This window comes from Neodiprion pinetum, chromosome 6, assembly GCF_021155775.2.
Source record: "Neodiprion pinetum isolate iyNeoPine1 chromosome 6, iyNeoPine1.2, whole genome shotgun sequence".
Taxonomy (NCBI): Eukaryota; Metazoa; Arthropoda; class Insecta; order Hymenoptera; family Diprionidae; genus Neodiprion; species Neodiprion pinetum.
The window spans coordinates 23282625-23295152 of record NC_060237.1 but is presented as its reverse complement, the minus strand read 5'-3'; the positions used below and the strand labels follow the sequence as shown (position 1 = coordinate 23295152).

The window sequence follows — 12528 nt, the reverse complement described above, 5'->3', positions numbered from 1 at the left end:
ATATATATATATATATATATATATATATATATATATATATATATATATATATATACAAACACATGTATAAAAAAATTTTAAGGCGCATTATCAATGAACGAAATGACTATTATAGCGATAATTACATTACTCTATACAACTTGTACAGCGATACACTTTGAGAGTGTAAAATTGTAAATAAATGAGATTTTATAAGAATGCTGAGATGGGTCTCATTCCTCTGTAAGAAAATAAGCCTCTGTTCTGTACTAATTCATATTTTATCAATCTGGATGGTTAATCAAAGAGTTGTCTTTTCTTACTTTTTCTCAACCGCAGGGTACGGAATAAATAATCCATAAGATAAATACATCATACATACATATATATATATATACGTATATATATAATATATATAATATATTTACAATATATATATATTGTATATATATTTATTATATTCAACAGTAACATCACAGTAGCTTCATATACAATAAACTTTTGTCATATAATAATTTACTTTAATTTGTGTTGGCTTTCATGTGCGTGTCATTGTGTCGTCGAAAAGTCTTTGAATGATGAGACCTGCCACACAGGAACATGAAAATCAATATCGTGAATTCGTTAACTTTTATAACAACGCCAATATGTATTTTCTCACAAAAGCGAACAAAAAAGTTTTCAATTCTCGCGCATTGCGGCGCCGATAATTAAATCGCATCCTTCTACTATAACGATTATAAAGTTTTTCTATTATCATTACACCATTAATATTACTCATTATTTTTATACAAATCGAATAAACACGCATTATATAGGGATAATATTAACGTTTATTCGTTTCTTCGATGTCGCTGCAAGTATATACGTTATATTGGACTTAATTGAAAAACTGACGCTGGCTAATCTCAACATTCACAAAAGTTTAGATGATCTCCAATAATATGTCACGTGCCCATTATGTAACGGTGTTTGGCAATTTTTATTTATTCTTAAGATTTTCTATTTTCTTCCTATCATCCTTTTGATTATATAACTGTGAATTAACTTCGTACAACAAGAGCTGAAGGGAGTTGGGATTTATTAGGGACAGTTCACATCTATATAAGAAAAAAGATGTTGCGTATTTACGTACAAGTATGTGCATACATAGGTACGTGTGGAAAGGTATAATACACAAAGTACGCGAAATGAGGTATAATTTGTACGAAATTCTGTAGAGAAATTAATGCGATCGTTTTCATTGTAATATTATTTTTTTAATTGATTTCTACGAGTTATATAATTCTGGTAATGGGAGAGACTGATTCTAAAGCTGAATCGAAATTATTTGACAGTAAAACCAAGTAATATAACGCAATTATTAACGTCGCAAATGGATGGACACATCCCATTGAATCCGCAATCATTAGCGTGCAACATTTCGCGATAAATTCTGTAGGTACATCTGTAGAAGGTTTTGATCTTTTTGTTTTTCTTTTCTTTTTTCCTTTTGTGGTTGAAATATCCGATTTACATGAAGAAATATACACTATACAGTTATGATTATGCCTTATATTCTATTGCTGATTACACAATTATAACGATGAAAGACGATGTGAGTCACAGGTTTTTGATTAAAACCGAAACGTCTCCACATTCTCTGTGTGTGAAATGAAAGTTGGCTACCTATACCATGAGTACAATAAAGATAGGCGTGTGCCAAATTCAAGAAATAGGGTAAATTTGGTTATTGTTGTTTTGACAACATTTAGAAATATTATAACAAAGTAGGTATGAGTGTGACGATTCAATTTCAAAAGTTACGTACGAATACTCGAATGATGCGAATAATAATGATGGTTTATGTATAGTTGCGTATATAATGTTGGAGTACGATGGAAAATTCTAACAGGAAATATACATTAATTTTCTGTATAATTCTTTCATCCAGCCTTCTGCCTGAACGATAAGACACTTGTTAACAGTTCGGGCGATTCTTCGATAAGAACCAACAATATTTATTTCACAATATGTTATTATACATGTATGAATAAATATTTGCATACATACATACGTACATGCGTGTACATGCATGTATATTTGCACATATATGTATGTACATGTATATCGTAGTACAATTTTTTTTTTCTTCTCTTTATGTATAACAGAATATACATTATACGTGGGGAATTGGGGCTCGAAAAATTACTCGGCGTTGAAAATATGCTCCACAGCTTATACACGATTATATGTAATAATATACAGCTGCTTGTTCAATCATAGGTATAATATTATGTACTAGATAATATTATGTATTAGAGTTTGTTAAGTTTTATCATTGTTGAATTCGCAAAGGACGATCCCATTGGCAACGGTCTAAATTTATCCGTAGAATACAGCAGTTTTTACGTTAAAGGAAAGGGGAAAAAAATAGGAAAGAATATGAGTAGGACAAGACTTGAACACTTCGTATAAAATCTAAACTTGTCACTCAATGTTTCACGTTTTAACAAGTGTTTTAGGTGTACGACGAATAATTCTATCACTCGGAAAAACTCGTTAATTATATTTTATAGACAATAAAAATAGTTAATGAACGAATAATGCAAAAAATTTATGGTGTATCTTAGACGATTATAAGCGTTGGAGAATTGATCCAGTAAAAGAATAGTAACAGCATATAACCTACTTCACACGTAGTACAATATTTTCAATCCCCGTTGGTTGTTGCTGTGTTTTTTTTTTCTTTTCTTTTTTTTTTTTTTTCTTCACAATTAATATTCAAAATAAATTCATTGTTTTACACCTTTGTACACGATAATGTAATTTTGTTCACGTATTGTACAATATTTTATCCTATTGTCTGGTTTCTCCATTGCAGCAGCTACGTTCTGTATGTGTAATTTGTTTTCACTTATTATTATTATTATTATTATTATTATTATTATTATTATTATTATTATTATTATTATTATTATTATTATTATTATTATGATTATATGGTTATTACCTTCATCATTGTTACGATTACTATAATTATTTTGTTTTTTAAATGTGTCTGTATTTTTTGTATGCGTGCGTGTCTCCATGTGCGACGTGTAAATTATACATGTACGTACGTAATACATACATATTCTGTGTATGGCCAGATATTATACACGTTAGGCATATACACGGTAAGACACAGTAATATAATAGGTAATGACAGGATCGTCCTTTTCAAAGTATGAATCTCGTGACTTCGTATTTCGATCCAATTCCAAGCCGCGAACTAAGGTGTCGGTGAACCGAGACGCGAAACAATAAATTAACGCTACGAATAATAATAATATGTTGCTTAAAAGCCTGCAGGAATAATTAATTGGCTCGACGCGTCTCGGCCTCCGTTCAGCGCAATGAGTATCTTTATACGAAATTACAGTACAGTCGTGTGATTCGAATTACAGACCCGATCATTTTTATACGCGAACGTTTCTGGCTCTGCGTAACAGCGATTAACAGGTCTTACAATTAGTTTTAGCCTTAGAACCGTTTTGACGTTCCCTATAGAAATGATGATTTTCCAGCCCGTTCCCACAGATTTTAGAATCTCTGTCTTAGAGTATTGAAGATACAAAATCTACGATAGAAAACAGAACAGACTTCAAATATTTTTACCCCACATTCAACATCAACGCTTTCAATAATAATAGTTATTATTATTCATTATCCATTATTAATATTATTATTGTTTTCAATAATTGTTATTGTTAATCATTATTATTATTATTATTGTATATATAATGTTTATTTCATATTTATCGAATATTAGATTTTTATTTTATTATATAGATTGTCATGTTCGGCTTTTTTACATGCCGCCGATTATTTGATCTTGCTTGCAAAGTATATGTCATAAGTATTACAATAATCTGTCTACTATTGGTTTCAAATGCAGACAGCCTGAATCGTGAATTTTTTTTTTTAAGAGACGCGACGTTCGCCCTGTCAAGGTTATACGTATAAAGTGCAGATAGTAATTTTTAACACTTATTAAAACTCCGCTAATATATATAAAAAAAAAATTCTTCCCATTCATGCGCTAGGTTTTTAACCCTGTCACAAACATTTATTAACAATTTATATGCGAGTTACTTTCATTACAACGGGCGAGATTGTCGTCACATAATTTCAATTTTTATACACACAAGCTCACATCGCGTCCCTTGAGAAAAATTGTTTTATACACACAATGCGATGGATTTCAGTTTGCCAAAGATCAAGTTCACATGTATTTTCATTAGAATTTATATTTATTTTTCACACCTAACTAATATTCGGCCCTCGTTCGAAGGTGTCGAGGAGTTTTTTTTTTTTTTTTCTTCTTTCTTTCATTTCCTTTTTGTGTTTATATATTATTTATTCATTTGTTCGTGAGTTTTTTTCTTTTTTGTCGTGTGATATCAATTTCTTTCACTTTGTCAACCAAGCCATGAATTTTGCGAAAATTTTTAGCTTGTCATTTTCACTATTTAGAATACAGCAGCATATGTATGTATGTAATGTATAGTAGTTATACGCAGAGTGTCGCTACATCGATACGTGCTCTGGTCATAGCGTCACCGTCACTGGCTGCCATTAAACAGAAATAAAAAGGGCTGTAAGAAGGTGAAAGTTTGACAATTCTCAATCATACCTTGTTATAACTTTTCGTACGTGTGGAATAAAATGAAAAAGTAACGACATTTTTTTCAATTTAGAGGGAAACAAGAAAAAAAGTTGACCAACAAGTCGTACGGGGTGAAAAAAAATATAACCTTTTTGTATTGAATAATAAAATATAGCGTGTTCATATACTTGAAAAATAAATTTATAACGTTTGAATTCTTTTTTCTTATTGATTTTGAGATTGATTGAAATATACGCGCATTTCTATTGTTTCGCGTTATTTCTAACCTTTTTTTCTCGCAAACGCACAGTTCAAGGCAGACTTTATTATACTTTTATCGTTAGTATAATCTAGAATTCGTATATATTATATATATAAAACTAATTCATAAACGTTAAAAACTTCTCACCACCTCCTTATAGTTCCTTTTTACTTGCTGATCGCGGAGACGCATCTATATACACGTCTAGTGTATATACAATAACCAGAAACTATTTCTAGGAACACTCTGTATTGTCTACCAAAATTTTGAATACATCAGACTTACCATTGTATACGTTACACGTAGTATACGCATTGTTAGGTCTTACTTACGACCGTTGTGATCGCAAGTCTTGATCTTAGCAGATCAACCGCGTCGCAAAGATTTAGAAAAAGCAAATCCCAGTACATTGAGCATAGTATTTAACGGTCCGAATAAATTTGTTTCGTTTCTCCATTTTATTTCCAAATTTTTTAAAAGTTTTACTCAGGTTTTGTTTTTTCATTTTGCGTTTAGAAATCGAAAAAATCAACGATTTCTGATCGCTCGCGCTTTTATGCGCAAATTGTGATTCCGGTAAAGTATCTAAGCCAAAAATCCGCGACGATTATTTTAATACTCTTGAACCGTTGGTACTAGAGAATCTTTTCCTCGAATAATTGAGGAGTGCAGCATGAATTCCAATACCAAATTAATTTATAACCTTCAATCCAAGCTTTCCGGATTCTGTATCCTTCTCTGGTAATCTTCCAAGAAAGTGTCAACGTTGCGAAAAACTCCAGTGTGCGCCTGGTACATCAGCGTCTCCAAAATCCTTTCGTTCTTGATAGCCTTAGACGGTAAAACGGTCTGAAACAATAATTTCGATTCGCGGACTCATCTCAATGTTCGACTTTCCTCCATCTACATAATCGTTACTGGCCATAGAGCAACTTGGCTCCGGACTCACCCTGATGAGTTCGTGCGGTGCAATATTCTGCAGCTTCAAGTCCCGAGTCAGTCTTTCCATAATACACTTGAACTCCAGCTCGGCGTCGAGCTCCGAAGTCTTGGTCTCTACCCTGTGCTTCGCCCACTCCAGCATAGCCTCGAACTTATGTATTTCAATGACAGTCAGTTCCCGGCACATGATCATCTGGACCATGGATTCACTTAGGGTGAGAAAATCGGGATTCCGAAAGAGCTGCCAGGCCCGAGTTTCAACGAACGCGAGGATCATGTTGACCAGTTCCGAGGCCGAAGTGTATCTCCAGTAGTAGTTCTCAAGAGCGCAGAGCATCACGCAGACTATCTCGATGCGCAGGAACTGCTTCGCGTGATGGAAACATGCCTGAAGCAGTTCGGGGAGGTCGTAATGTTCGGCGGCGCATATCAGCCCCGGTATATTCGTGCAGGTTAGCGGGCATGATCCGGTGTGCAGATAATCCAACAAAGTCCTGAAGGTTTCCGGGTCAAATTCGATTATGTCGAACTGAAAATTGGAAGGGCCGGCCGGTCATTCGCTGGGCTACGCTGCAACCCGCAAAAGGCATTCGATACTCAAAATTGGTGGGATATTGTACGTACCTCAGTTTGAGCGAGCTTTGCTCTGTCGACTTTCTGGGCATCGGCACAGACGCTCAGCCTGGGAACAGCCAGTGACTGTACTCCTCGATCCTTTTCCTTACCCTCTTTATCTGCAATTAGGATTTCGCCAATTCAAACGAATTGAAAGACACTTGCCTTCACGCGGACGGTTGATATAATCGTGCGCGAAATTTGCTTACTGCTGCAGTCCTGAGAGCTGGACCACAACTTTCGGTCTTCCGTTTGGAGGGTGTTTCCGCTTCCGTGTTTACGAATGCTGCGACCCCATCCTGCCGTGATGGTCCCGAGACGTGAGAAGGCACGCTTCACCATTGGAGAGGATGGCACACTTTTGGGCCTAAACATATCGGAACGAGTATCTCACAGAAACCGCGGGGCGGCACTTCGGGGTTCGGAGGACAATCAGATATGATATTCAAAAATGGATTTAAGGAGATTTTGGGAGCTTCGGGATAGCTGGGTATGTGATTTCTTGTACGATTAACAAGACGTCAATGCGGATAACTCGTGCTGAAAGAAGTGTCTTTTCTGTTCATCGTTCATTTGTGTCTACAATGTGTGCGATTCGTTAAATTCTCCTGTAGCAGAATTAGTTTAACACAGAGTGATCCGAGGGTCACAGTTATATGATTAAAAAAGGTGCAGTTACATGGTGCGAAGGGTCACGGTATTCAGTTTTGAAGTCTGATTCTTCTCCAATTTTTTGTAAGTCGGATGTCGTTCGAATACCAAGAGTGAATTAAATTACCATAGAGATTATTTTTTTATTGGGATATATCGAGTATGTTATCGAATGGTAAAATATGAAATGGGTGGTATGAAGAATGTAAATTTTGAGGAGAAAAAAAACATTCAAACACAATAAGGTGAGAAATATTTCAATTGACAACAAGTTCCGAGCAAGCGTGTTGAAAATCATGAATTAAATATATAATATACATGTACTATCCATGAACGGTATATAAACATGCCAAAATCAGAGTAATTGTAAAAATTTGGAAACATGCGGTGCTGTGAAGATTGGATTCATGGATGTGCCTTGAAAAATACATCGAAATATACATATATGTTCCTATATCCGGGTAGCCCACCTGCCATATTTAATGCCACATAGCATTGGCATGGCTTATTCGTATCAGCGGACTATATTCAAAGTCTGATCCCTGACTGTCAATCTGATTACTAAACGCAAATTTTTGAATATATCTTTTGGCATAATTCAAATGAATTTATGTATCGTAATGGCCACTATGTGTGGATTGTATCATGGCAGACTTTACGCCACGTAGTTGTTACCCGGATATCAATCATTCGACATCGATCAAATTACAGCAATCAATCTCACCATATTAACGATAACATAATTCCAAGCCAATCACCATTAAGTGCATTTATTTTCAACGTGAAACCGAATTGAAAAGAGTAATCTCCAATCGTTGGTTTCTCGGACACGCTTGCCAAAATTCCTGCTCCGAGTTTCAGGGAAATTGATTGACGGGTGATTTTAAATACTGCTTCTTCAACCTACCTTGGACTTTCCACGTCAGGAACCTGAAGGAAGTTCGAACTTTTTGGCTTCTGTGGACTAAGTGCAGTGGGGACAGGCCTGGAAAGTAACTCGCCGACCGGAACTTGGGGACTTCCAAATCCCGTTTGAATTCCGTACAGCATTTCTTGAAAGACCCTGGAAAAATGTCGAGACCGTTAAACTCGTAGAACTTTGGGTAAATTTTCGTCGGTATAACTCGAGATTTAATCGCAGACCTGCTTCTGACACCGAGAATAGCTCGAACTCCGATAAACCGAACTTTTTGCTTCTTTTGGCCAGGAACCAAAAAGGACACGTCAAACAAGCTGGCGTTCAGTGTCACGTTCGCTACGTTGTTCAGAAATACTCGGGTGAAATCCTTGGCCAGCTGATCGTAGTCTTCGAATTGATCTCTCACGGAGTCCAACAACGGAGAAGAGGGTCTCATGTGACCGATAGGTCTCCAAGACCCGCGTCTAAGCGTCGAGACGAAGAAGATTTTATTTTTTTCTTACAGGAAAAATCGGTGCTACGAACTGAAAGATCAGAGTAAATTAGAAAGCATTATTTTACCTGTACGGCTTAGGGATTTGCCCGGTTTCCGCGTGATTTGCCAAGTTGGCGACAATGTCCTCGAGCATCTGACTCCTGGTCCTTTCTTGCATCCTCGCAAACTTTGGCGCTGAGTAACTGGCTCGTTCCCCGTTTACTATTTTCGTCAGAATCCACTCCCTGAACATCGGTCCTGTCGAATGATCACGAACTTATAGAATCGGTGTTTGACGATGAGTGGCGTTTTTCAAACCTCCTACCTTTTTCAAATATACTTTGTTCCCACAGGTACGGCTTGTAAGCGCCAACCTCATCCCTCGTCACCACGGACACCTCGTACCTTGTGATCTTACGCTTTATTCTTGGACTGACTCGCACTAAGATGAAAGTATGGAGGAAATGCGACTTTATGCACGCTGGACTGAAACTCGTATTGTCGGCCTCGAGAAACACCACGCAAACAATATCGTTGCCTATGTGCCGCTTCCTCTGCAGCTGTAACCAGAATTTCACCGAATACGTATGGGAAAATGAGATTAGTAGTACTGTCAATAAAAAAAAAAAAAAAAATTCTTTATATTGTTTCAAAGAGTATTACACCACTTAAAGTTGGCAAAAGCATATCTGAGTATCTGAAATACCTTTTGAGGGTCGTGTTTCTCATAAGGAAGCAGCGTCGAGACGTGAAACATGATTTCGATTCCTCTCCAGTTTGTGTAAACGGAATAAAGCCCCGTCAAGTCGTGCACGGTGTCCAATCCACCCTTGTACTTGTCGAAGCCCTTGAGCCTGACTTTGTCGCCGAGAATTTGTAGAAATTCCTCGAACGAGAGCGAGTTGTCGTTGTTGTCCAGAATTTCCTCCTCGCTGTACTGTTCCTCCTGTACGTAAATCACCCCAACCTTGAGTTCGGACTTAATGAAGACCTGGTCCAACTTGAGAAGCTCCTCAGGTGTGTCTGGCAGCTGACCCAGAGTCAGCGGAGGGTTGATATTCACCTCCTTACCGAGGCTACGAACAACTTCCTCGCGGTTGTAACGATCGGCAAACACACAGCTGGCCGGTATCAAGCCGTGAACGGTGTAGCTTATAGCTCTGACCAGAATCCGGAACTGATCTCTACCGTTAATCGTCTCTTGTTTAATGCTGAGTATCACCGGACCGAGGTCGTCGTCGTTGGTGAAATAGTTCCAATGTTCCGACCCGTAAAAGTATTTTTCGTACGTTTCTTGCTCAACCGATGTCAATTCGAAGCCCTGATTTTTTTCCCACTGTTCTTCGATCGCAGTTTTCTTACGCGGCGCATCGTCCGTCTCTATCTCGTTCTCTTCAAAGAGGCAAAAATCCTGCCTCTGCTGCCTCGACGTTGAATCTGCCTGCTCTTCGGCCTGATCAGGATCTGTTACTTCTCTGTCACTCTCGCTCTCGTCCCAAATAGTATCCGAGGCAATCTTTTGACGAGAGCATTCGATCCAGTACCCGGGGGTTGGGATTAGATTGTGAGGAAATTCTTCGCAGAACTCGTCTGAAAGAACACGGATAATTAATTCCGTTCAACTACCACTGAATATAATTAATATCAACGTTGTCTTAATTGTGCAAATGTGCTTCGCCAAACTGCTGCGTTATCTCAGACTAAGTGAGCCAATCGAGAGATGGTCGTACACATAGAGGGAGAAGAAAATCTTGACCGAGATCCAGATATGGAGAGTAGCTTCTTCAACCCTTGAGCACGTATTGTCGATAAATTTCTTCGTTATTTTGTCGAAAGCGATGATGTTATGACCGCAGTCGATTCACTGTAAGGTAGAACACCAAGCTGTTTGGCAGACAGGGCTTGGTATTCGAACTTAGAGTGAACCGCCTGCGGTAGCTTTACGTACGTTTTTTTTTTTTTTTTTGTTTATTTATAATTCTCTTCATCGGCATTGAAGATCACTGTTAACGTTTTCCCTTGTATTCCGTTAGCTTCGGATATCACGTAAACTCCTTGTAATTCTAATTAAAGGATTACGGGTACTTAGCTTTGAATGAGGTTTGATCGTGATTAAAATAACAATAAATATATTTAACGAGTTGATATTGTAGTAGATCGATGTGATTGGTTGTTTATGTGAAGTTCTCAGTGATAGATTGTTACACGAGTATAGATTGAAATTTATTGAGAACAACTCGTGGAGTGAAAACATCCGCTACGGTTAAGGGTGCGTGGTCAAAACTAGCATACATTTGAAATTGAAAGAAAGCCAAAGTTGTGGGAGAGGGTAGATAAAGTACAGGACAGGGGTAATTTTGGAAAATGCAGACGCGGTGGGAGAAAATGCAGCTAAGTTCTTGAGTGGTTGAACATAGGAAATACGGATAGAAAGCTGAAGGACTCAGTGAGAGTTGGCAAGAAATATTTGGGAACCAGATGTGAGGTTGAAAACTACCTCTCAAAGCTTAGCGAGGGTTTTGCGACCCAACAATCACTTTGGACTTCTTCGGATTTAGCACATCGTGCGAGATTAAGAACGTGAGATAACTTATAATTCGGTGGCTGGTATGCCACGGAGTTCTTCCACTACTGGAGCGGCTGACATAGTTCAGGACTTTTCTACTCACGCGGTTTGCGAGGCTGGCATGGCTGACATGGTTCAAAATCTTCTACTAGGCAAGCAGCGTGGCTGACATAGCATGTAATACTTCTACTAGCAAGAAGCGCGACTAACAAGGCTGACACGATGCGAAGAACTTCTGCTGATTTACTATCACTTCAAACAGCTTATTAATCAATTTAGAAAATATGCGCAGTCCATCTTTACTTGCATTACGATTTATTAATGATGATTGTATCGCTCCGGCAGACGGTTGAGCTTTTTGAATATCTGAGTACATGTTGCAGAATAACTTCTACGTAATAACGAGTGCGAAATATTCACTTATTAACATTTCCAGGCAATTGTCACTACGCGGTTAGTACGCTGGAATACGAATTGCTACTAACCTGAACAAGCTTGAGGTGGTAACGGGAAGATCAGGGTAGTCGATGACTTTCGACGGGCGACGGCACAGCCCAGACTCTGAGGCTTGAAGCTGCGAAGTTGTTGCATGAAATCTGCACACTCCATCAGAGCGACGTCCGCAAAGTGCAAGTCACACAGAATGTGGTTTTTGAACCTATAATAGATCGATTTCAGTAGACTATTAGTTTGTAAATAAAAAAAAATAATAATTAAAAAAAATGATGAGCTTCTGTGCCGAAGAATCCAGCTGACTAAATGTATTTGAAAAGTATGTAAAGGACAAAGAATGCGGTGAGTATGAATTTTGAGTAATAAAATGTCGAAACTGCAAAACGTTTCATTGTCAATACTGGAAGGAATATCGGATCGCTGGTTTAACAGAGGCGTTATTGGCACCTGCGGGCGAAATGGCGAATCCTGGTCGTTCATGTATGTGCAAACATAGGCGGGAAGGGATGATCATGTACTAGAAAGTGCATAAAATGAGAATCCGAACGACATTCGAGATGGGGAATGGCAATTTTATCGTCTCGATGTAGGTATAGGTCAGCAATAGAGGGTTTCATATCTCCAAGTGGCAAGGTCTACTCCCGCCGATTAAGTCCTTCTCGCTAAACATGCAGACGCGTAACCACGTACTACTGGTGTACGTATACATGTCAGAATAATTCTATATGATGCTCTTATCTACACGTATAAGAAGATACGGGGGAATGCAAAAATTGCCATTGGTTGGCTCACCTGCGTGCGCGCTTCTGATTTGGTCCGGTAAGATTGAGGCCGCAACTGTTGCATCTCAGGCACTCCTCGTGGTAATGGTTGTTGTCATAAAGTGGAGAAGGTTCTTTAAATCGAAATAAAGCGAAGGTCCTTGAGTGAAATGCATACTTTGAAAATTTAGGGAATTTCAGCAATAAAGAAGTTGGGTGTGGCTTGAGTACAATGAAAATTCCGGAGCGGTGGGGGTGGAATTTCCCAACAAAGC

The 12528-nt window shown here is 38.0% G+C and overlaps 1 protein-coding gene across 6 annotated transcripts in view; it reads right to left on the bottom strand.

Annotated features, from left to right (window-relative positions):
• Nucleotides 1-343: 343 nt before the first annotated feature.
• Nucleotides 344-12528, bottom strand: part of rsh (radish) — a 53311-nt gene continuing 41126 nt past the window's right edge. For all 6 annotated transcript variants that reach the window (XM_046633364.1, XM_046633361.2, XM_046633363.1 and 3 more), the window contains 11 exons: nucleotides 12285-12387; nucleotides 11525-11697; nucleotides 9180-10063; nucleotides 8799-9033; nucleotides 8560-8731; nucleotides 8223-8462; nucleotides 7987-8142; nucleotides 6638-6795; nucleotides 6438-6547; nucleotides 5821-6342; nucleotides 344-5720 (listed from right to left, as the gene is read on the bottom strand). In XM_046633364.1, the coding sequence (XP_046489320.1) occupies nucleotides 5577-5720; nucleotides 5821-6342; nucleotides 6438-6547; nucleotides 6638-6795; nucleotides 7987-8142; nucleotides 8223-8462; nucleotides 8560-8731; nucleotides 8799-9033; nucleotides 9180-10063; nucleotides 11525-11697; nucleotides 12285-12387 (2897 nt within the window). In that variant the 3' untranslated portion in view covers nucleotides 344-5576. The remainder of the gene's footprint in view (nucleotides 5721-5820; nucleotides 6343-6437; nucleotides 6548-6637; nucleotides 6796-7986; nucleotides 8143-8222; nucleotides 8463-8559; nucleotides 8732-8798; nucleotides 9034-9179; nucleotides 10064-11524; nucleotides 11698-12284; nucleotides 12388-12528) is intronic.